Source organism: Pocillopora verrucosa, chromosome 2, assembly GCF_036669915.1.
Source record: "Pocillopora verrucosa isolate sample1 chromosome 2, ASM3666991v2, whole genome shotgun sequence".
Taxonomy (NCBI): Eukaryota; Metazoa; Cnidaria; class Anthozoa; order Scleractinia; family Pocilloporidae; genus Pocillopora; species Pocillopora verrucosa.
This window is the reverse complement of record NC_089313.1, coordinates 18756166-18779961: the sequence shown is the minus strand read 5'-3', so window position 1 is coordinate 18779961 and position 23796 is coordinate 18756166. Positions and strand designations below refer to the sequence as shown.

Sequence of the window (23796 nt, the reverse complement as noted above, 5' to 3'; positions counted from 1 at the left end):
ATGAGTTCCATTCGTTTTCTCTTCAAGTTATCTTTTCCAAAGAGACACTGTGTTGCTGCTCCGTCTGTGTACTCTGGAAAAACAAACGCATTTGTGTTGGTCTTTTCCTAGAAACTTAACAAAACTAAGGACTAAAATGAAGTTTTTTTCACCAGGTCAAAGCGGTCATAGAACATTACAAGTTCAACATTGGAAATGCGCACTGAAACCAAGCTTCCAAGAAATAGACAACAATAGCTTTTCTACAGACAACAGTTGCGCATATGAGAAATCAAAATGTGTCTCATTTCGTTTGAAGCACAACTGAAGTACAGGTAGTATGCATTTCATTGCATGAAAAGTGCGGTTGATATGAGCGTTTCTGCGTTTCTCAGCGTTCTACTTTTCTTTTCATTTTAATTGATCAACCTAAATTAATTGATTAACCATAATAATGATAAAGCTTTTTACAGTACAGATAAATACCTTTAGCTCCATTAAGCCCCAGGCCTCGAAGAAAGTTATGGACCAGCCCTGCTCTTTTTGACCGAGTTTGGAGACCTGGTAACTTCTCAAGTACATAATCTATCACTTTTCTACGGAACTCTTTCTTCTCCTTTTTCTGGTTTTTTGTCGCTTTGCCTTCCAACTTGTGGAGTTCTTCATCTGCTTCAACGTCTTTTTGTAGCTTGGCAATCAGAGAACTTCCAACATCAATTTTGTTTCTTTTCCCGCCAACGTCACCGACGCCTTTATCGACATCATCATCACTATCGTCATCATCATCATCGTTTTTGTTGTTCTTTTCAGAAAGAAACTGTCGCTCTGTCAAAAACAAACAAAGTGTTACTCTCCGTACGGATATCACTCCCTGTAGCTAACCTTTTCTTACTCTAAAAAAGACTTAAAAAATGCTACTTGATCTTATACATGCCTGGGTTCAGCTATTCAAAGGGTGGATAACGCTATCCAATGGATAAATCGCTATCAAGAGGATAAGTATTCACAAAACACATTGTGCAATCTACCGCAATGGTAAAGCGTAAAACCGGATAAGAGGCGGTTAAGTGGTATTCTTTTGAGGGCCATGAAGTCAGTCATCCATAATTTACCTAATAGAAGTTTCTCGTTATCTTGTTCCGTATTTATCTGCTTTTCTTGGTTCAGAACTCTCTGCAGCAGGATTGCGTAAAAACTTCCCCAGATTCCTAAACACAATAAACAACTTTAAATAAAATCACTGCATGTTGAAATCAATAAATACACTTAGAGCTTCATTTCCTTGTTTCACTCCATCTTCTGACTTATTTCTCTCCGAACTTACGCCTCGCGCATTGTGTTTACATTTACATTCCGTGGACAACACAGTAACATGCTGTCTATGTGAGGTCTTTGTAGGGTGTGGCCTTTTGTGATTGGCATGATTGTCAATCAATGACCGGTTCACGAAATGCTGAGTTAACTTTTAACCCAAAAACTGTCAGAGAATGTGTTCCCCCACCCGCCATACCTTGCAAATAATAAAGTGGAGATTCAGGGAACTTCTCGATGAGTTTCCCACAAAAGAATTTACTTCCAAAAAGTTCTGTCTTCATAAAGGTGCCATACTTGTCCATTCCAATCTCGTAAGGGGTAAACTCCACCCATTCTAAGAAAAAAGAAACAAAAACTTATAAACAAAAAATCTAGAGTACATCCGAGGTTAATAAATGTCTTATTTCATGGTAAAATATCACACCTGCATATGACTGTGCTGATACATCTCTTTTCGAGTTAAGAGCAGTGTATATTGGCATGGGGACTGCTCCATTTGCAACCTTCTCTTGTTGATCACTTAGTTTTACTGAGTTCTTTTTCTGTGGAACAATTAAACAAATATATTTACTTGAATATCACAGATAAAGACGCATCTCAAAATAGAAAGGAAGTGAAGGTTACCATATCATCAATGGAAATAACAAGTGGAAGTGCCATTTAAGACAATTTAACTTCGACAAACGCTTTCCAAAAAGTTAATCATAGCTCTTAATGTTAAAGTTAATCGTAGCTCTTAACGTGATAAAATTTGTTTCTTTTTTCGGGTTCCCGTTTGCTTTTCAAATCCATCGAGTAGATCATCTACCCTTCAAGAAGAACTGCTCAAACACAACACACAATCAATTAAGTACCCGTTGCTCAATTTGAACTTACAGGTCCTAAAAGGCTTTCTCCGACACAATGGCCATAAAAGTCTGTCAGACTAACAGGCTGTCCTTTCTTCCATTTTTCGGTGATATCTCTTACATATTGCATCACCCTCCGGGGAGTGAGTAACCACATGGGTCCCCACTGTAGTTGTTCTCTGACATTCTTCTGGGTCTCCATGGAGTCAATTTTCTCCCCCGCTGTTTGAGAGTATAACAACGATAAACCCCTGAAAATTCGGGGAAAAAAATTTTAATTAGACCTTTCAAATATTTCTTATGATTTGAATGGAAAAACTCGCTTACTTACCAAGCTGAACCGGATAAACCGGTTAAATAAGTGATGGAATCTAAAAGATCCATTTCATCAAGGGCGCGACAAGCCGCGCTGAAGCCTGTCGTGGCTCGGAAACCACCCCCTGAGCCAAGGACGGCTATTGTAGGAACCTGGTAAGGAATTGAGATGATCAGAACAAGGAAACCCTCTACAGTTTCCTAATTTTTGCCAAAATATGGTGACATTTCTAGTGAATTAGCAAAGGTAATGAAGAACGATTTCTACTTATAGACTGCAATACTTTCCTATAACGCCACTTTTAATTTGGATGTGTACAGCTTCTTCCGGTTGGATGGGGAAATATCATCAGGCAAAATGATAATTATATCTCCTGTTGAAGTCATATTATTCTCCCATTTTCAAGCACACCCGGTAATATGGCTACTAATTTTCTTTATACATAAAAATGATTGTTAATAACTCAGTTTTTCTCCTACCTCATCCATGTTTTGTGGCCCTTGTTCTCCCAACAATCTTTTCATGGCCTCAAATACGATAGCTTTTCTCTTTTCTCTGAATTCTTTCTCTTCATCGCAAAGTTCTGAACTGTAACGAAGATCAGCATACTCTCCAGATCTGAAACGAAATTATTAGGAAAGGGTCTTTATAAGAAAAAGGTAAGTGTGTGACTGATCAAATGAGACGCGGCAGATCTACAAAATAAATTCTGACTTGTAACTATAGATTTTCAATACTTACACTGTGGATGCCTCCAGGATAATGTCGACTTCAGAATACTACAAAGACGAAAATATGCGGAAATATTATTTGATGAAGAAAACGTTCAAAGCTCTTGACGTGTCTTCAAATGTCGATTAAGAAGGTAACTTTTACATTAGAACAGAGTCTGCTACAAATTCTCCATGGTGAAATAGATTCAGTTTAAACAAATTCTTACCTCTCCAAATTTTAGAGTTCTTCGCTCCGGTTTTCCTAGCTGTAAATTATTAAGCGGCAAGCAGACCGCACTACCTATTTGATCATCAGCATTGTAATCTTCATCCCATAAGGTAAGCTCTGAAATGAAGAAAAAAAAATAGAATGCTACAGAGCAGTTTAGTTTAAGATCGAGTTGGAATCAGAAACCTGTCGGTGAAGGAGTAATTGGGCCAAGAAAAATGATGACACTTTTGCAACCGAATACAAGAAGAGCCATTGACAATAATTTTCTTTTGATTGTCTAGTTAAATACTTATATTTATCTATTTATCTATCTATTTATTCTATTCACAAACCTAGAACATTGTTTTCTTCAGGATCAATATGAAAGACAAATGGTTCGTCTTTCCACTCGGGGTTCTTGTTGTTTGAAACGCATTTTGTTCTTTTGACAATTTCAGCTGACGAAGGGATTCTCATCATCAAATACGGATCTGGTGTATCGACTGTAAGGCAAAGCAAAAAAAGAGCGATAAGTAAATAAAACGAAAAAAATTTAGAAGGTATAACCAGCGAGGTAACATAAATACACTTTGGTTTGCACAGGCTCATAAGCCCAGTGCCGATTGCCGTTTGCATAAACTTGATAAAAATATCTCAAAAAAGAGAACTTACAAAGAAGACCAATAACTATTTTGTTAACACTCCTCTTTTTGTTTTTAGTTTAGTTTTTTGTCTGTCTTTCGTGATATTTTTGCTATAGAGCTGTGTTTTAATGAGTAAAGTTATACTCACTCCAGTCGTACCATCCTTGAGTTACGTTTCTGGCTCTTAAAACATCGATTTTCACTGCTATACATGATCTTGGAGAGGCCTAATGAAATGAATAAAAATTTAGTGAGTCTGTTGCTTTGAAAAATAACCTGTCTTCATTTCTCCAATTCTAAGTAGGTTAAGAGTTCAAACGATCTGCACTCTTTTTCTTGGTGGGCACATTCTTCAGTAATTACAATGCACACAAGACCCTATTTTAAAGTGGGCAAAAATCAATGCAGTTTGTTTTCAAAGGTGAATTTACGCAGTAGCCTTGCATAACAATACCAGTCACGGAATCTGCTCTAAAAATACTATCACAAAAAAAATACAAAAAACAAAACAAGTCAAGAACAAAACCATAAGTAACCTTTGAAAAAAGCAATTGTAATTGTAATCCACTGACATCATTTCCCATGACATTTCCCATGACATTTCCCATGACACGTTGTACATAATCAAATCAATTTACCTGCAAACTTTGAACTAACGCTGCAGTTTCTTGCACTTTATTACCCTGTATTTCATTCTTGAGAATCATTTTTTTACGCTGAAAATCAAAAAATGTTCCAATAAGCACTTTATAGTTTGAGTCTACAAAAATTTCTACGTTTCAATCGCAGAAAACAATACAGAAAAGAAAATCTCGCGTGGATCACGTAAACTAGTTCGTTTTTCGCGTGGAAAATCCGCCCACGCGTAACGCTCACACTGTTAGGTGGAGCAAAGCGGATATGACTCATCAATCGCCAGTTTGAAAACTTCCACGTCCCTGACTTTAACTGTTTACATCAGCAGCCTAACAACCACGAAATTATGTCTTAAAGATACTGCTCAAAGATAACAGTCTTCAAACTTATCAAATCTACGTACCCAATTAACACCTTCCTGGAGGCTTCTTTCAAAACCATTTTTTACGTTACTGACTTCGCCTTTCGTTACTACCTTTGTATAAAATTCCCATTGCAATCGTTACGAAGACTTGATCAATAGTTTTACTATTGTTTCAATATTCCGACATAACTTTACGCTAAAAGTTTGGGCTCATAAATAGATATCAAAATTTCATCCCCGGACAAAGACGACTCAATTTGTTTAAAATTAAACTTTACACTAAATAGCAAACAAGTTAGCATATTTCGTTACCTTACCTCACTTTTTTACTTTAATCCAAGCGTACCTTACTGTTTTTCTAATCTATGGATGCATCGATTGTGAACTTGAAGAGCTGAAGGTTCCTTTATATACGCTCTGAGCGCGAAGAACTTTAATAATATCTCTTTGACGTCATTCAGCAGAAGGCACGTAATTTTAAACAATGCCCTCAAACTCAGTGTGCGTGATTAATTACCCCTAAATGGCCTGGCTTCAGTCACACAAAACCACCTATCTTGAGTTTTGTCAGCTAGAGCGGAAATTCTGTGACGAAATTTAAGTCAAATAGTTATGAAATGTATTAACTCGTAGCTTGTTGCGGTGGCAACACGTTAATTGAAAATATTTCCTTAACTTTGAAGGCTTAAAATTTTCTCTTCAAAGCTCAGTTGTAACCTTAGTTGACCCCTCACTTAAATTCAAATTGTTCGATCACGCGCAAATTTTCTCGATACAGCCAATATTGTCGTGCTCAGAGTCGACATTCTTGAGATAAGAAAGTATATTGAGCGGTTTGGTTTCTGTATCTTTGTTTCCGAAAACAATTCGCAGCATTTCAAAATATAAAACAGCACAAATATTAAGTCTCTTTTGAAATCAGAGCGATACCAGTGCAGTTGTCTGTTCTAAACTTATAATTGTTGATAGAACTTCCAGTATAAGCATTTGAAACCTTTTGCTTAATTCCTTGTAAATTGAACAGCATTACGCTGAAACAATTACTTGTGTTGAATACTAAGTCCTATTACAAGTTCCTCTGGTATTGGCCTCACGAACAGGAAAGAAAACATCTCTTACTAAACGTTAATGAATCACGCAAGCGGAGGGCACTGAGGCCACCGAAGCATTCCAGTGGTCGTCCATACTGAAAGATTGCAATAAACGATACCTTTGTCCTTAGATCCCATAAAGGAAACGGGGGAGGGACAGGAAATGTTAGAAGCTTGAGTTTATTTTTCAGGCTTGAATTATCCGTGTCGGTTTCAGACAATTCACTATAAATTTAGCTTTACAAAAAAGTCATTCGGCGAGAAGATTTTCATCAGCTTTAAGTGGCAAGCGAGGAGAAAAACAATCCATCAGTACTGTTTCTGCTCCTTGAAGCAAATGCATAAAACTCGAATAATACCGAATACAGCGAAGGAATAAACCGATACGATGAAAATGCACACAAACTGGAAAACTTCATCGATAATGGCCCTGTGACAAAAACACCTCTGTCGAAAATATGCAAAGAATACGAAAGAGCCCCGTATTGAATGCATGAACTTTAATACCAGTAACTACGAGAATTATCGGCATAAAATAAACGTAACTTTAATAAATCGATGACGGTGCAATTTCGATGAGCATTTAATTAATCTGTATGTTTACAGACAGAGATCAATAACGTGTCATTTGCTTAATTGAAGTAAAATGCCGGCAAAGATGTACGTACCACTGTACCGAAAAATACAAAATATCTTTTAAATAATCTAACGTAGTACGCATAAAAACGATCAGCCAACCAGTGATAAAATAATTTATTTTTTTTACAAAAGTTTTGATTACCATCCGTTCTTTCTGGATTGAAAAGATTTTAAAAAATGCTAGTAAAAGCGACGGGTGGACAAGAATGGATACCATATTTCATCTGGTCCCTTCAACCCCAAGACAACTCGCAGTAGTATGCTTTGGTTGTTTTACTTTTTGTGAAGAAACACCCAAAGAATTGCTCGGTGTAGAAAGATTGAAACACATACTAATTTGGAAGACATAACAAAGCAGACTAAGAAAGAATCGAGACAGTCTTAGAAAAATAATCGACCCAAAACGCTATAACTCTCTTTCCTTCTTATAAAATTTTACCGTTCATAAAGATTTTTTGTCTGAGATCGGAAATCGAAGAAAACAGGATGTACTTCCAGACGGTCTTTCACGGGTAATCATGATTTCCGTTCTTTGATAAATGGCACGGAATAACATTAGGAAAGGGTTCATCCAGAGCCGATCACATTTTAGTTAATAGAAAGCAAAACTGCGAGTTCGATACGTGCAGTTCATAACTTTGACAAGTAATAAAGTCTGCTACTTGACCGCGGGGGCCCTGGCAATGGGTAACGAAGGAGCTGAGGAAAAATTGGACTTAAAATTAACAGAGAAAGGAAATGCCAGTAACTAAAACACTGTGACACAGAGTCTTCGACACACAAAAAACGAGGTATCAGTTACCACCAGTATAGTCAGTGTTCATAAAGTATGATTAAGTACTAAGACTTGATCAGTCCTCCTCAAAAAGTAGTGGTATTTAGAAAGTTCAGTAACAAGTATTGCTTTACTGCTGGTTTTTAACTACCTATACGTCATTGTATCAGGGTTAATAACCCATAAATTAAATCATATTTCAGTGGATGCATCATTTACTAAAATAGCTTTTGTCGCTTTTGATAAAGAACGGAACCTATTAGAGATCCTACTCAGCCTAATTTCACAGCAGGCATTCACACATGAAATAGCCTGTTTCGCTGGTTTCTCACTTTGTCAAACCCTCTGCCTTTAACTATCGCAATTCTAGGAAACGACAGTGACTTAAGATTAAACAGTCGATAACATTGTCTACTTTCCCGTAGTGGAGTGATTCAAAGTCTCATTAATTAAAGAAACCCACATAACAATGGGCAGCACAGAAAAATGCAAAAACATAGCTGACAAGACAAACGAAATTAGCCAAAAAATAGAAAAAAGGGGGAAAGGTAGAGAAGGGAACGAACTGTGAAATGAAGCATAAAATCTGTCGGTTTGGGTGCTACAAACAAACCGCATCTTAGGTTATTCAAAGCCCTTTTTAAAACTAAGTACGTTTCATCGTCATCGAAAAAGAACGAGGAAGTAATAATGACTCATTGCCAAAAAATATCCACAAGTCGCAAGAGAAGTAAACAAGTCACGGGATGCGGAATACGTATCTGCTGACTTTGAAGAAAAAAGGACAAGGGGTTTTTGTCTTTATTACTTCTGCTAGTTTATAGCACGTCTCATCAATACTTCACATTCCCCCCCCCCCTACTGTTCGTGGAAGAGCGTCCGAGCGTTTTCCAGCCGAGGAATTTTTTTTTTTTTATCCTACGCTATAGAAAATTTAGTTAACAATTTTCAATAGTTCTTCCTTCTTTGATACACTCGTAACAGTTGCGAGTGTTACCAAACCATTCCGCGCGAGTCTTCTCGTTCACGCGTGGACGTGAAGCTTCGCGCTTCCCGTACACGCGGAATCATCTGGATTGGTTATCAAGCATATCATAAGGAGAGCAACAATAATATATGGAAATTTCTTGATTTTTCTAGAATTCCTAGTCATGCAAAACCTTGTCACGCCGTAAAGTTTTTTACGACAATCTGGTGCATTACGCAATTATGAATTAAAGCTTCCAGAATCTATGGCTTTGAAGCTTCAAGAATGTTGTAGACTTGTTTTAAAATTGTACAAAAGGACTCAAATACCAGGCAGTAGAATCATTATTGCTGTTATGACTTGCTGTCTGCAGATAACAATTTTCTTGAGAATTAAGTCTTTGAGAACTCTAAAGAGCTAATTTGGTGCATGTCCCATGGAATTAATTCTGAGTGACTGACATAAAACAGACATTTCAGTAGTGACACCAAGCGTATGCTGTAAGTTTGAAACAATAGTGGAATCACGCCAGACTACAGTAGATTACACTGTCCATGCGTCGTTCCCTTGTATCCACAATCTTGCGGCCTATCGTTCAGTGAGTTGGATTTTGAGGGGTATATATGAGGAAGAGTAAAGTTTCTGTTGATTAACTTACACGTCGCGCACCGCCGTATAAATTTATCACAACGTTTTTGCATGTTTTGTCTTTGTTTTCATCAGTCGTCCCTTTAAGTGCTGTCCAACGACACAGAATTGAAGATTAAATGATTCACTGTTCCTCTCTTACTGCTCCACTTTCACGGTAGAATCAAGAAATGCTGAACGTTAAATTCACGTCATACAACCTTTACTTGTAAATTTGAAAAGTAATAAACTTGTTTTAAATTTCTTGTGACACAACTTACACATCTTAATTGCGGTCTCGGCGGAAGCAGAGCGAACAACTTTTAGGATATATTGATATTCTGAAATAAAACGTTTATGAGTTTCAATCACTCGTGAAGACTAGGAGCTGGAAGTGTAATCAACTATGGGAAAGTTTCAACATTCCATCGACTCCTTCTCCTTTCTTTCCCAGTTTTTATTGGTTTGCCGTGCCTGAACCTTTGAATCCATCTCTTCGGTTTTCTTTCAATTAAAGAGGGTGTTACCACTTATCTGCGCTATATCCGGTTTACATTCTTACCCGAATTAATACTTATCATTTTTTGCATCCAATTCTTTAAAACTGTTCTTGAAATCAACTTTAAATCGTTGTCTTATTACCACGCTCACTACAAGTGACAATTTCAGCTGCTTGGTGATAAAACGAGTCAGAAATTCAGAAACAATACTGTGCGTGTGATTTATTTCAAAGTCGTTACCCTTAGAGAGATACCGATATCGTGTGAGACGTGTTGTATTGAACAAAATTCTTTCACTGATAAGGCAAAATGTTCCTTTACAAAGTCCAGTAGCAACAAGGAGAGAGGTTCTGTTCAGCTTTCACGCAAGCGCAGTACTGCATGCCTTTTATTGGCTTTCTGGTCAGTGCCTTAGCGATTTCCAAGTTGCTTTGTTCTACACGCGTTAATTTTCGGCACTGAATTGGTTCACTTCGGTACGTGTTCTGAATACCCAGTCGAGGATGACTTCTGATTTACTGTGTCCTCAACCTCAGCGCTATAGAGAGAGTTAGAAAATGACCTTTCATTTAAATTTTTCCAAAACTAAATAACTGCTTTGAGATAGAACAAATTTTACAACGTTACGAAAAGCTCCCTTCTATCATGGCTGTAACCGATCAACCAATGACGCGTTTTCATCTAATTTAGAGAAACTCCGAACAACGTCAACAGCGATTAGCTAAACACAGTTTGCGGCTCTCTGAAAGCTTCCCAGTTTACAGGCTATGCAATATTAAAAAAAAAAAAAGGAAGTTGCATGGCTTCATGATGTTTACCTGTACTTCGCAACAGCTGCATATTTTCGGTCCACTCTATAGCTACTTAGAAAACTACTTTTGCTAACAGTTCAAGTGAATAAAAGCACAAACCTACCTTCCAGCGACATTTTGAACCCATTCCACAACACTTTGTATAAGATTGACAGCTAGGTTGATCGCTATGACAACGTACTCCTGAATGACAGCTAACACATCTGGTAACTTCTCCACAATCTTTTCGCCAAGTTTTGCAAACCAAGTCGCGACAGAGGAAAAGAAATCTGGAGCGAGTTCGTAAATCTTGTGCGCTAAGTTAATTGCAAGTTCCTGCACCTTGGCGAGTAGGACTGGGACGTGTTCTGATAAGAAATCCCAGATTTTTATCAGGTATTTGTGAACCACAGGCCACCAAGTGTCCCAGAAGTGCTTTAGGTGATCGCGAACTATACCCAGATAAACTGGACCTTCCGTTTCAATCTGCACAAAAAACAAGGAAAGAAAAAGGACAAAAACACAAAAATTTTAGTTCATAATGCAGAATGACAACAAGCGCTACCATTTTTAGACAAATGCTTAAAATAAAAATTATTCATACTTTGGCGTTGTACAAAATCCTAGAATCTCATTGGCTAACGTGTGTGATAAAGGGGAAAAACGCACAATATTCATTCAATACTTATTTCCCTCCCCTTCCTCTGGATTTTATAAACTTGAAAGAACAGTTATTATTTTGACTTTACTTTACATTTAAATGAAAGACTGGTGGTGAAAAAAGATAACTTGGTTATACTTGCGCCAGTCTAAAACTAAATAATTCAGTTCAATTATTTGCTGGTTTACATTTTTCTTCCGTAGCTCGAGACAGTAACAAGGATTATGTTGGCTGGCACCCACCGAACACCTCATTTGTCTCACCTTTTCTAAAAGCTGTGGTATTTTAAAGTTTAGATAATCTCTAGCTGGTTTGGTTGTTTCTGCTATAAATGTTCCGATAATGGTCAGTTTTTCCCAAACAAATGCAGCAGCTGGATCTGCGTGTTCTCTAAACTTGTTGTAGTATGTAGGGTAGTTCGTTTGAACCCAACTAAAAGGAAATCAGACACAGTAAATAGAAAGTTTGAACATTACTCTATTCCAACTTCAGTGCGCAAATTACAACCTTTATAAACAGAATGGCAAGTCAGAACAAAGAAAAATATTGCAAGGAGCCGACGAGAACTTAGTTTGGCATCTGATTGGTCTAGAGAATGGTGCGAGTTTTTCTGGACCAATCACAGAGCAAAAGCAATGCAATCCCGGACTAAATTCGAACCTGATTTAAAACTTGCTCTCACTTTACAAGTGAGTAACAGACGGACCAAAAGATTATCAGTAATAGCAGGTACAACACACTAAATCGAAAGCTGTACCTGTTCGCCACATCAATTCCCTTCTTTGCATGTCCGTATCCTGAAACAGCAGCCTGCTCTAAACCATAATCCCTTGCGATCCGGGCCGTTCTACTCGCTTCGTACATGAAAAGATAAAAGAGATCAATAACTTTCAAATTCATAATTGAGTTAACATATACAGCCTCTTCTGAAAAGGATATATACTGCCCATGGAAGGATCGATTATAGGCAAATGGTAAGTACTAAACATGGTCAATACCGGTCAAATCATCAGACAAACGACTGTTAGTAGTCATTCCTGTTTGGGCATTTGTATCAGCGGATGCCGCATAAATTCGCAGTTATACAAATGGCTGTATTTTTGTATGCAAAACTTCTTTTGCTGAGCTGAAACAACACCTAGCTAGACCAAAGGGTGCCTTTTAAGATACTGTTATAAATTTTCTGTGGTGGTCTTTATTTGAAGCTCTTATCTTGAGGAAGAATATCGCCAGGGAAAGCAAAATAAGGGAAATCACAGTAAGCATTAGTTACCTTGGTAACCTTTGTGTTTGTAAACGTCAATGGAAATCACTGCGACTAATAACAACAAAACAAGTTTGAAGAGTTTTCCGCACGAAAAGAAGGACTTTTTCTTGGTCTTCTTCTTCTCCTTTATGGCCTAAATAGACAAAGGACAAGTAGTAAGAGACTAATGCCTCGCCTCCATGCGGTGCACCTTTTCACGAACGAACGCGCGACCATCACTTAACCAAAATTCCCTGGCTTTGTAGGATACCGTGTTTTCGCGGTGTGACGCATCTCACGCGCGAACCGCTATAAGGGTTGACAGCCCAGAGAAAGCTTTTTACCAGGGCCTTAAGTGCATGCTGACATTTGAAAATATATAAGTTGCTGCTGCTAAACCAAATGACGATTGCTCATCAGGACTTCGAAATCTGAGTTCACAAACATTGGGCTGACAGTAAATACGTAAATCTAAATTTTGCCTAAAGTCAGTACAACTCCTCTTTCAAAGAGAAGACCTTGAGAGGACTCACAGGAAAAAGCAGTACATGTTTTAAATTTTGGCGAAAACTAACATGACAGACATCAAAGTTCGCCTTGAACAGGTGAACCACATGAATAAGCCTCCTTTACGCTTATTAAATGCAAGCACGTTCGAAACTGGTGTTCGACACAATGCTGGTTTCAACCATTTCCTAGAAAAAAATACTTATGCAACATTTATTCGATGAAACTTGAGTGACTAATTGAAATAAAGCCTATTATTTCACTACAAGCTACATTATTGTTTCATGCAAGGAGAGTTGTGAATTTATCTGCTTCTAAAATAATTAACGATTGTCACATAAGCCTTTTTTTTTAATTAAATTTGCGGAGGACAAAACTATGTGATGTAGGGATTTCCTCTTACTTCGCCTTTTTTTTTCATTCACTGCTTCAATAAAAGTTAGATTTCCCTAAAAACTAAGTTTTATGTACGTTAGCAGGTGGGAAAACCTGCACAGGTTGTTACCGGGTGAGGCAGAGTAATTTTAATCGATAAACATCTGTCGGCAAATTCTCATCCTAGATAAGCTGAGTGATGGTATAAATCCGTCATTTCTGGATTGAAAGCGTAAATATCATAAAAGTAGGATAGAAAATAGGAAGAGAAAAGAAGTGAAATGATAATGATCAGTTCGTCATCACTAGGTCCTAATGGACAAACATAACCTAAGGGTTGCAAGGTGGGAAACTGTCAACACGGGATTCATATATGGCCTAGCCCACCAGCGAATTCTTTGTAACTCAGTTTGATGAGTATCAGACCGTGAAATTGGAAGCTCTTAAACTCAAATCCTCATTCATATTTCTTTTTTCCTTAGCTCGTGACAAGATGTTTGACATCTATCTTCTCTACGATTGAGTTAAAAAATCTACCATCAGTGACTTAACACTGGTCATAAAACATTAACAATTTAACCAAACAATAATTACTAACTAAATATAAGCCAAAGTATTCTCGTTGTTAAAATCTGAAATGGAAACCTCCTCCTCCAGTAATAAACGACTGAAAGGCGTTAGAACCAAAGACGCATAATAAAATTCAAGAACAACTCACCGCTTTGTCTATTTCAGTCATTATTGCGAACAAAACTTGAACAGTTCAGTCCCGTAATAACCAATCACTCCTAGTTGTACTATAAAAACCTGTCAACGGCCCAGTTACAGAAATTTGGCGGAAGAACAAGAAGATTCAGGGAAAACTCAGAGCAGCAAAACTAATCGACCTGCTAACTGCATGAGAATCATACACAATACACTATCACGTGAACATCACACTACATGAGCGCAACGACCAATCAGAGAACACTATGGGCTAGTGGACTGTGATGCAGCAAAACTAACCCATTAACCCAATCACTCTGACGAAGGGCTGACGCTCGAAACGTCAGCCTTTAAACTCTTTACGGTGGCCTATTTACGTTTTCAACTCAGTTGATAACATTAAATTACCCTGTTATACTCTCTCACCGACGCAGTACCACAGTTTCTTTGGAAACTAACCCCCTTTAACCCACCAGCTTGCTGCATGAGAATCATACCCAAATTACCACGTGAACATCACGTTACATGAATACGTCAACCAATCACAGAACACTACCTGACCATTGTGATAAAAATGACTACTAAGAAAAGCGTTGACATAAACAACGTTCCTCAACTGATCCTAGAAAACGAACTGACACATAAGAAAGACAGGGCGCTTCTGTTATGACGAAGTTTAGGGTGGATTTCGGTCGAATTACGGAGTCGAATATAAACAAATCTCTTTGTCTTTAAGGCTATCAAAATTTTTAAATTTAACGTAGGTAAAATTGGGGTTCTAAATAAACCACACAAACGACCCAAACTGGACGTTTTCCTACGCTCTGAGGTGCGAATTGCTACAAAGAACAGTTTGAAAACTCCCTCAACAAGTTCACCTTGTGGGAGATCTGGTGCCTTTAGTTATGAGAAGCACACTGAGCTTATCCAGGCGATTCAAAATACATACGATATAAGTTATTTTTTCGTCCACACGACGATGGATACCTGTCTAAACCCTGGCTAGAAAATTCATCTGTTGATTAATTTGCTAATTCATTCATTTTTTTAAGAAAATGAGGTATTCTCCTACCTCACAAGCTTTCACACAGCTGTCCAGACCAGGCTGTTAACCAATAAAATACAGACAGTCTATATGTTAGTTATCAATAATTCAGCGAATTCAAAACAACCGGTCACAAAGACAAGATAAGATCCTGGCTATACGCCCCACCCCCTTCCCACCGACGGAGACTGGAGGAAAAATCCCTATAAAAAGGTATTTTATTGACTGATTCCAGCTCACAGGCATATTCACAGAACTATTAGAAAAAAAGGAGAGCGGACCAGAGTAATCATTTCTTGCAGCCTAATCAAGTGCTGTCGGAGAAAATTCGTCTGATGAAGCCGTTCGGACGGCCACCCAGAAAATTCATTGAAAAATACAAATCGATTCACTTTTTTCGTTTAAAATAAATCAATGTAAGGAAGAATGCCGTATAAATCCCTAACGAAGCCAAGAAGAAGTTAGATAATTCTCTAAAAAAATACTGACTTTCAAATTTAGGCGAGTTTTAAAAAAATAAGTAGTAAAACCTTAGCCCAGTGGTTAGCAGGCCGGACTCCGGGTCAAACAGTGGGGACTCGAGGCCTGGTCGAGTGATTGTGTTGTTGCCTTACACTTAAATCTCACAGTGCCTCTCCCACCCAGGCGTATAAATGGTTCCAACAAACTGTACTTACGTTAGACCAGTATCCCCTTGAGGAGGGTATTATTAGGCACACTGAGCTCAGAAGACTGAATTTATTACATAAGAACTCACCTTGGTTTTGTTATTTTCCAGAAGTGGTCGGTTCTTTGCTTGGAATACGTCCACAGTGGTGAACAGCTTGCTTTGAAGACTCTGTACAATGATAAACAAAAAATATGATTTGAAAGTTAAACTTTTACTATTTGCTAGGATAAACCAAACACGAAGCGGAAGAGGGACACTTGGTCAAATTTGAACAAAAGATTAGCATAAAAAGTTTCGTATCAACCAGTCATTGACTAAATCTGTGAGATTTGAGGTTGAACGAATTTAGAAGCAACCTTAAATCGTCGCGAATCGCGGGTCACACTTAGGCTTGACTACAAGGTTGGACCAGTAAGTGATGCATTTGCTGTGATCAGCCAGACTGAACACATGTCACTGATTTCCTAGTTTTTGGCCTCAGTTGTACAAAATATGTTTAAATCGCTACGTTTTGTGCCAAGAAGTTAACTTTGTGCAAGGAAAAGCTTTTGGATCCGTCTAAGAATAGGACAATCGATATTTACCAATATCTAGTCTAATTTTATCTCCCGCACACTTGCACACTTTTTTTTCAGTGTAGTGCGGAAATCAACTTACCGTACTTTGGGAATTCCAAGTATTTATCAAATGATTTAGAAGCAGACTGAAATGCAACAAAAACAGATCAAGTTGAAGCACATATTTTAGAGAACAGTTTAAGGAGCTAAAAAAATCGGTTTGAACGATACAATCATTTCGACTCTACATAGTACAGTTTCGACCTAAAAAAAAGAGTGCAAGTCATCTCTATAGAAAAATCACTGTTATGACTGTGCACCCAACCCACTTATCACTGGTTACTAGTTACATTTACAGATCGGTCAGAACAAGTAGAGAAGCGAACATTGATTTAATACTATCTTATAAAATACGACACGACTGAAAACCAAGACTAAAAAACCACCCTAAAATTCTTAATTTATTGTGGAATTTATCATACCCTGATTGCTGTAATGTCGCTAGATAGCTGCTTTCCCATTTTGTAATGCAATCCTGATCTTTTTCTAAGCACATCACGAGACAGCTCAGAACCTGCATCACAGAATGAAATAATAGTGAACGTTTTAAATTACTACATATCCATCCGGGGAGACAACAAATCAGCGATGTATTTACCAGCAATATGATAGGTCTATTCAATGGAATTTCAAAACTCTGGACCACATGAAATCTATTTGCTTTAAGAAAACAAAAACTGGTGATACAACGACGAGAAACACACCCCCAGGACCAAACATAATTTGCACCTACCTCTATTTGGTATTCTAATGGAAGCTCACTGTCCAGACGGCTTAGCAAAGTGCCAAAGTACAATCTGCTGACTGGTCTTGTTTCTGAACCTAGAGAAAGCCTCTGAGATAAAATAAAAAACATGGTAAATTTAAAAAAAGGCCATTTTACTTTCAATGACTAGTTCTGCCTACTGCATTTTGCCCAAAACATATAAATTGTCATTCACTTTTCAAATACATTATTGATTGCATTTTCTCAGCTAAAGTTTTCAAAATTTGGTGTTATAAATTACATAAATAGTTTCATATTGAGTGTGTTTTCACTTTAAGCCACCACTGTGTAGAGGGTTCTGATAGATAGCAGATAAAAAAGTTTATGGGCAACTTATACAATACTTTATTTATTACAAGGCATGTATCTCAAGATCCTCATTGCCATGTCCACAAAAAGTAACATACCTTTATTTTGGGGTAGAGAGACAACAGCTTTCGCTGCAAGCTACAGAAAACAAACAAAAGAAAACTCTGCGTCTTAACCTTCTCTGACCAAGTTCAATGAATCATTTGATATAATAATCAAACACTCCTGGGTTCAACCTCAAGTTTCTGAATATTCATGTTAAAATGACTCCTTTATGAAACCTCCAAAGACAAGAAAAACCAATCATCCTACCTAAGGATTAAACAATGGCTGGACAAGTCACAAAAATTTAGTGTCATATTAACCAGTGTGCTATCATAAATAATTTTCTTAATTCTCCATGGCTGTTTGCTTGACAGTCTATTAATCAAACTTTATTGTTAAAAATAAGTCAAATGTCAATCACTACTGGAAAAGTAAAGGGTTTGGTTGACAAATGTCAAGGCAACAACTCTCTAAATACATTTAATAATACTTTATCAAATCCTGGTAAAAAAGTGTATGTAGTGCCTAAGCATATATGTTTGCCACAAGTTATGACTTAGCAAAAAGGCAATGTACCTTGTGTTACCAGCCAGAGGAGAGGCAGGAGAAAAAGCCACCTCCATTACTGTGAAAAATTCCTTTGGCTCAACAAGGGCCCCTTGGTTACCAACAGGTTTGCATGTACTGAAAAACAACCACACAACACTGATTAAATAAACTTATATTTCATTCTGCAAACAAATACGGGCTGATTGTGCCTTATCAGCTAATATTATCTCCAAGCATTTCCCAACCCAGCCATAGCATTGTGACAGAAAGAACAAACAAGAATAACAGGAAACCCACACCCTACTGTTTGCAAAGAGTGAGAGGGTTCTTCAATATCCCCTGTGCACCATGTGGCATTGAAGCAGGGAAGGGAGACAAGGCCCACCAGCTATAAGCTTCTTCGGAAAAGAGATATTTTGGCAGAAATCACCTTTTAGAGACTGGTTTCAAGAACAACAGGCACAAAACTTGCTGCATTGTGTTACCTGGCCTTTACAGTCCTTATCTCATAAAACTATTACCCATTTACAAACGATATTGCCAAAGCAGCACATTCTTCCCAATCATTTCAAGACCATTTGTGTTCATCAAGCCTGGGGGCTTTCACCCTGACCCTCTGCCAAAGCAGTCTATCCCTTTCCTAAGTGAACCAAGCAAACACCCCCCACTTTTACCTTAACTGCAAAATAAGGTACTAATCAATGGTACCAAATATCATTACCTGAGGAGATTTTCCAAGTAAGAAACAGAATATTTTGTCAGATGTTTCACATTTAACTGAGGTAACATGACTTCCATCCACACTGCAACAAACACAAAAAAAAACCTGAATCATTACTCAGAGTATAAAAAATTGCCAGTGTTTAATGCCTGTTACTTATTTTAGACAGCTTAATCAGCATTAGCAGGTACCTGGTGGCCCTTCATCCTTAAAATATCATACTTTGTGTGAAAAAAAAAACTCCAGAATATGAAAACATTATTGTCATTGGATTGCTGGATAAAGAGTTTCAGGAAAAACTTCCACGAACAACTTCCTATATGTAATTTTCTTGTCTTTTAAAAATCAAATTCACAGATTCATTGTATGATGTGTGTACTGTAACTCTACAGCAAATGTCACCTAGGAACACCCATCCCTTCTGGTTGTGAATTTATGTACAAAGCTATCACAATGATTTACATGAAAAATGAGTTAAGTTTATTGGCATCAAATAAAAACATATATCAAGGATCAAACCAGATTTCCGAAGACTTCATGTCCTTACACAAGAAGTGAAATCTTCTGAATGCCTTATGATTTCAGGCAAAGAGTTATGCATGCCACTGATTGTTGAACTGATGAAGCCTGATACATGTACATTGAAAAATAGCTGTAATTTCAGTGTTTACTGATACCCTCACAGTGGTTATCAAACACCAAAATTACAGCCATGAAGAAATCTACAATCACATTCCCAAGATCACACAACACATGATCCACAACTTGCCCACCCAAGCTAATAATAAAATCTAAGAATCATTTAATATATGCAAAAGAGCATAGAATTTGAAAACCCTCATTTCTTTCTTTGTTATTTTGTGGTAAGCTTCTTCCTTACATAAACCTTCACCCTGTCACAGGCTGATGGGTTACAAACCTGTTAAACCCTGAGCTAAGTCCTTTTCTGGCAACTGTCCAACACACCACATCAATGTTAATGCCTCGCGTGTACGAGTCCTCCGTTGCATGAGCATCTCTTGCACCTGTGCACAACAAAAATTCCAAACATTATTTATTCATCTGGAGGCAGGAACATGCAAAGTACAGGTCAACAGAAACACATGGGAGACCATTACAAAGGCTCCAGACCTGTTAAAAGGGAATTTAGTACACATGTACCTCTTACCTCTTTTAATTCTTCCAAAGTGATCTGTGGCTGATGGTGTACAATAAACTGCAGCATAATTTGGTCACCATAGGCAGAATAACCTACCATGAAGATCATAAAGTAGCAATTCAAAGTCATCTTGCATAGAAAAATCAAAGATACAAATTTTCCCTCAGCTGGTAGATTAGAGAAGGCACTTTTTTTTTACAACTTTCATTGGAAAAAACCTTCCTAAATTGCAAAGCACTGTAAAAATATGAAACCAATGTTGCTGATCTGTTTTTGCAAAATCATAATCATGGGAGAGATATGCATGAAAAGCAGTTAGAATACATCCAAAATGATTTTTTAAGGTTAGCAGGAATAGTAAGAAAATTTTACTGAAAGGGTGTTCATGTTGCGCAAGTTACAATACCTTTACTGAGGTCTTGCACCATGTTTTCAACCGACCGCTGATACACAAGTTTCAAGGTTGGCTTCGTACATTTCTTCATGAGGTTGAGGAAAAATTTCTTGAGTGCAGACGACATTACGCACATTGGATAGTCTGTTATGTAAATAATCACAGAGTCACAATGAAACAATGTCAGGTGCTCAACCTGATCCAGTGTAAATTATTAAGAGAGGGTTTATTTTCATTTCAGGGGGATACACAAATAGCTTCTTGATTCCGGTGTCAAGGAGACCTACAATGTCTTGTATCATGTTCAATTTCAGGCCTTTCATATGACCCCTGATCCATCCAGGTCATCACTGCATGATATCATATGATTGCATTTTCATGAGTTCTTTAATAGCAGAGCTCGCAGAGCATAGCCCCATAATTATATAATTATACAAAATAGTAGCAACCCATCAAGCCGAAAAAATTTGGATGTACGACCGTATGACTGTACAGGGTGCTACTTTTAACATGCGTGGTCAACTGTACTGCGGGCACACCAATGCCACAGCTTTGTTCAGTAGTCCAGTGGTCAGTGCACTGGGCTCTGAGTCGGATGACCCAGGTTCTAGTCCTGGCTGGGGCAAGGCGTTGTGCCCTTGAGACATGCAGGGAAAAAAATGCAAGCTCCGCTTTTAGGCTCAGCTAAATCTATATATTACTGTTTCCTACACATTGAAAATTGTGCTGCAGCCTTTTTGTTTCAAATGAAAGTTTTCAAATACTCCTTCAATTCAACATTTGACATGTTTCACAGCTCAGAGTATAAACTTGTGTAAATCTGATTACTTAAACCACAATGTCTTGGTAGTGAAAGGTTTTCCACGATATTGTGAACATTTAGATAATTCTGAAAAAATTGTTTTAATTAAGTTAGGTAAATTGCTGAGCTCCCCCAGCAATTAAGGCTTGCTGACACTTGACAAATCTCCCTTCCAGGGCATGAGCATTATTTTCCATGCCCTTCCAGATATTGAAAACCAGTTGGTACATGACAACACTCTTCCAAGATGTACCATCCTTGAACAGTATGTGACTTGTGGACCATGATTGGTCACACAATCAACAACTAAGTTTTGTTCAACTAGCCACAATTTCTAGTGCTCATTAAAACAGAGTATAAGACTTTTTGAAACAGTTATCACTGTGGTCTTAACTTTGTACAAACCTGCTGGTTTGCCTTCAAATGTTGGGTCTTTCTGTGGAACACCTTTCAGCTTAAGCTGAAGATGTGCACCAATGTCAGTCAACCAAATCTGCATAAGGAAAACAGAAACAGGTAAGGATTGAAAACACTGCAACAGTACAGGGAAAAAAAAATTAAGTTACAAGTCTGCATTAGTATTTGGAAGGAATCTGTTTCTGAAGATGAAAAGTTAATTTCTATGTAATCAGTTTACAAATGTCAGCTCAGACAGTTTCTATAACCTGTGCATAAAGTCCATCACATGCCAGCCTAATTTTTTCAGGTCCTGTCTCAACAATAGGAAAAGGCCTTATTCAAATTCAGTTCTGTAACATGGTTTCTCTTCCTTACATCTGTATAATATAAATCTGAAAGCAATATTATGGGATTTATTGTTTGTACAATATATTTTTGTGTCCCTCAACTCCTAGAGGTGATTGAACTTATTTGTTTGTCTTGTGGACAAGTTAACAGGTAATGAGCTATTTTTTGATTGTAAAAAAATATCTTAGCCAATTTACCAAAAGGGACATGTCTAGTAGCTAAATTTTAAAGGCAATACAGTGGAACCTTGATTTAACAAAGTGCCGTGGGATTGGGGAAATTAGTTCATTATAATGAGGGTTCATTACACAAAAACCTTGATTTAAGGAATTTACAAAAAGACAATTATACAATTTGCTATAGTGAGGGATGGATAATAGTTGCTGTTTTCTTTTTCTTTTGTTTTTTTTTTCTTTGTGGTGTGATGTCTTACTACCGAGCAATATGGGATAGGAACAATTACTATAAGTAACATTTGTGCTTTAATGTCTATATGAAGCTACAGTACACTGTACAGGTCTGTATAAAGCTACAGCACCTTGTTTTTAAAGCACAGAAGACAAATTTTAGTGGAAGTCACTGGCAAATGGAGAAACAATGTCATTGAACCAGAAATTCCTGCCTTTTATGCCATTTACCACAAAAAGCCTTCAAAAATAATGAAGTTAATACACCTAAGAAGCGAGAAAGAGGATAAAGCTGATCTGTGGATATGTTGATAGTGTCAGTGTCAGCATTCATAATAAGCTTTTGAACACGAAGTTGTTCTATTGTTACAGGATTGAAGGATTTTGATTCTTATTGGTCTGTTTTGCATTTGTCTTTTGTCAGGTGTTGACATTTGTTTGTTATATTGGGGTATGTTATACATTTGGGCTTCTGGATTTGTTTGTTATAACCACGATTTTGTTATACCAAGGACTTCATTACATGGATGTTTGTTAGAGCGAGGTTCCACTGTAGTCAGATCTTGGGAGAAAATGGTTGGTCTACTCTCTACTCTCTATACTTACTGATGGATTGTTTGGAAATGATGATTCCAAGTTTGTTAGGATTGCTGTGAGCTCATCAACATCCACCTCAAATAGGTGAAATAAATAAAAACAATGAATAACCAGATAGTAATAGTGTTTGTACCATTGTCAGCCTAAACAATAAGATCATCATTCAAATAGTTTTTACAAATACTAGTATATAATATATAGAGAAATTAGAACCTGGAGATATCTGACTTAAACAGGAGAGCATTCAGTTCTAACCCACCATGCATATGATATAAAGTATTTAATCTGTTTAAGGCTTTTTTTCTACAAGTTTCATCCTTTTAATATAATAGAGGTCTGCTGTCTAAACCTCTTCGACAAATCTGTGTTTTGTGCAATAAATATATCTTATTAGACATTTTGGTGTGTAGTGTTGCTGAGTGTTTTGAGAGTTGTGCAATATTTTTACTTACCCTACAGGCTTGTCAAAATACAAACAACAACTAAAAATACTCAGCAATAGTACACACCAAATTGTGTTATTCGTGATCCAATTGTTTTATTTTGTATGCATTTCTTATAAGAAGGGAAAAAAGAAGAGGATAAAGAAGTGTAGTATACACAGCCGACTGGTTAAACAGGCTTTTTTCCAGTACAAAATAACCACCTCTACAATATTGCTGGCCATTGTACTCTACTTGGTGCAGTTGGGTGATAATTACATTAACACATGTCATGTTGTATATTGTGCTAGATTTGATCCCAACTGCCTGACCCTGAATTAAATGCTATCGTAACTAAACCTTTGGAATTTTGTTGGAAGACTAAGGGGAACTAGATACTTGTTGTGTTTACAGAATTTCTATGTAACTCACGAGTACCTTTAACAAAGCCTCTTGGAGTAATTCTTCGTCAGTCTTCTGAGGTTTAGTTGATACTGCTTTCTTCTTCCCACCGATAAAACCACCACTAAGTTTCTTTATTTCTGGGGCTTGTTCTGGTACTCTTTCTGCTAGAACTGCTGGCAGCTCTTCATAGACATCAGATGTGTGTTTCACATGTCCATTAACAATATGTGAA

The 23796-nt window shown here is 37.4% G+C and overlaps 2 protein-coding genes across 2 annotated transcripts; both read right to left on the bottom strand.

Moving 5' to 3' along the window:
• Window positions 1-2: 2 nt before the first annotated feature.
• Window positions 3-6091, bottom strand: LOC131790731 (cytosolic phospholipase A2-like; the record flags this gene model as incomplete). The annotated part of the gene is made up of 14 exons (XM_059107995.2): window positions 6020-6091; window positions 4664-4741; window positions 4174-4252; window positions 3735-3884; window positions 3398-3516; window positions 3199-3236; window positions 2937-3075; window positions 2473-2609; window positions 2170-2392; window positions 1718-1835; window positions 1490-1627; window positions 1092-1187; window positions 466-804; window positions 3-73 (listed from the first exon to the last, which is right to left on the bottom strand). Coding segments are annotated over exons 1-14 (1758 nt in total), but the record flags the coding sequence as incomplete, so codon positions are not given.
• Window positions 6092-9820: 3729 nt separating this feature from the next.
• Window positions 9821-23796, bottom strand: LOC131790669 (transmembrane protein 214-B; the record flags this gene model as incomplete). The annotated part of the gene is given in 19 exon segments (XM_059107903.2): window positions 9821-10162; window positions 10540-10901; window positions 11340-11508; window positions 11834-11930; window positions 12350-12476; window positions 14982-15014; window positions 15712-15792; window positions 16282-16327; window positions 16664-16755; window positions 16975-17076; window positions 17415-17454; window positions 17938-18045; window positions 18632-18713; window positions 19551-19656; window positions 19800-19882; window positions 20197-20328; window positions 21392-21479; window positions 22747-22812; window positions 23598-23796. Coding segments are annotated over 19 exon segments (2083 nt in total), but the record flags the coding sequence as incomplete, so codon positions are not given.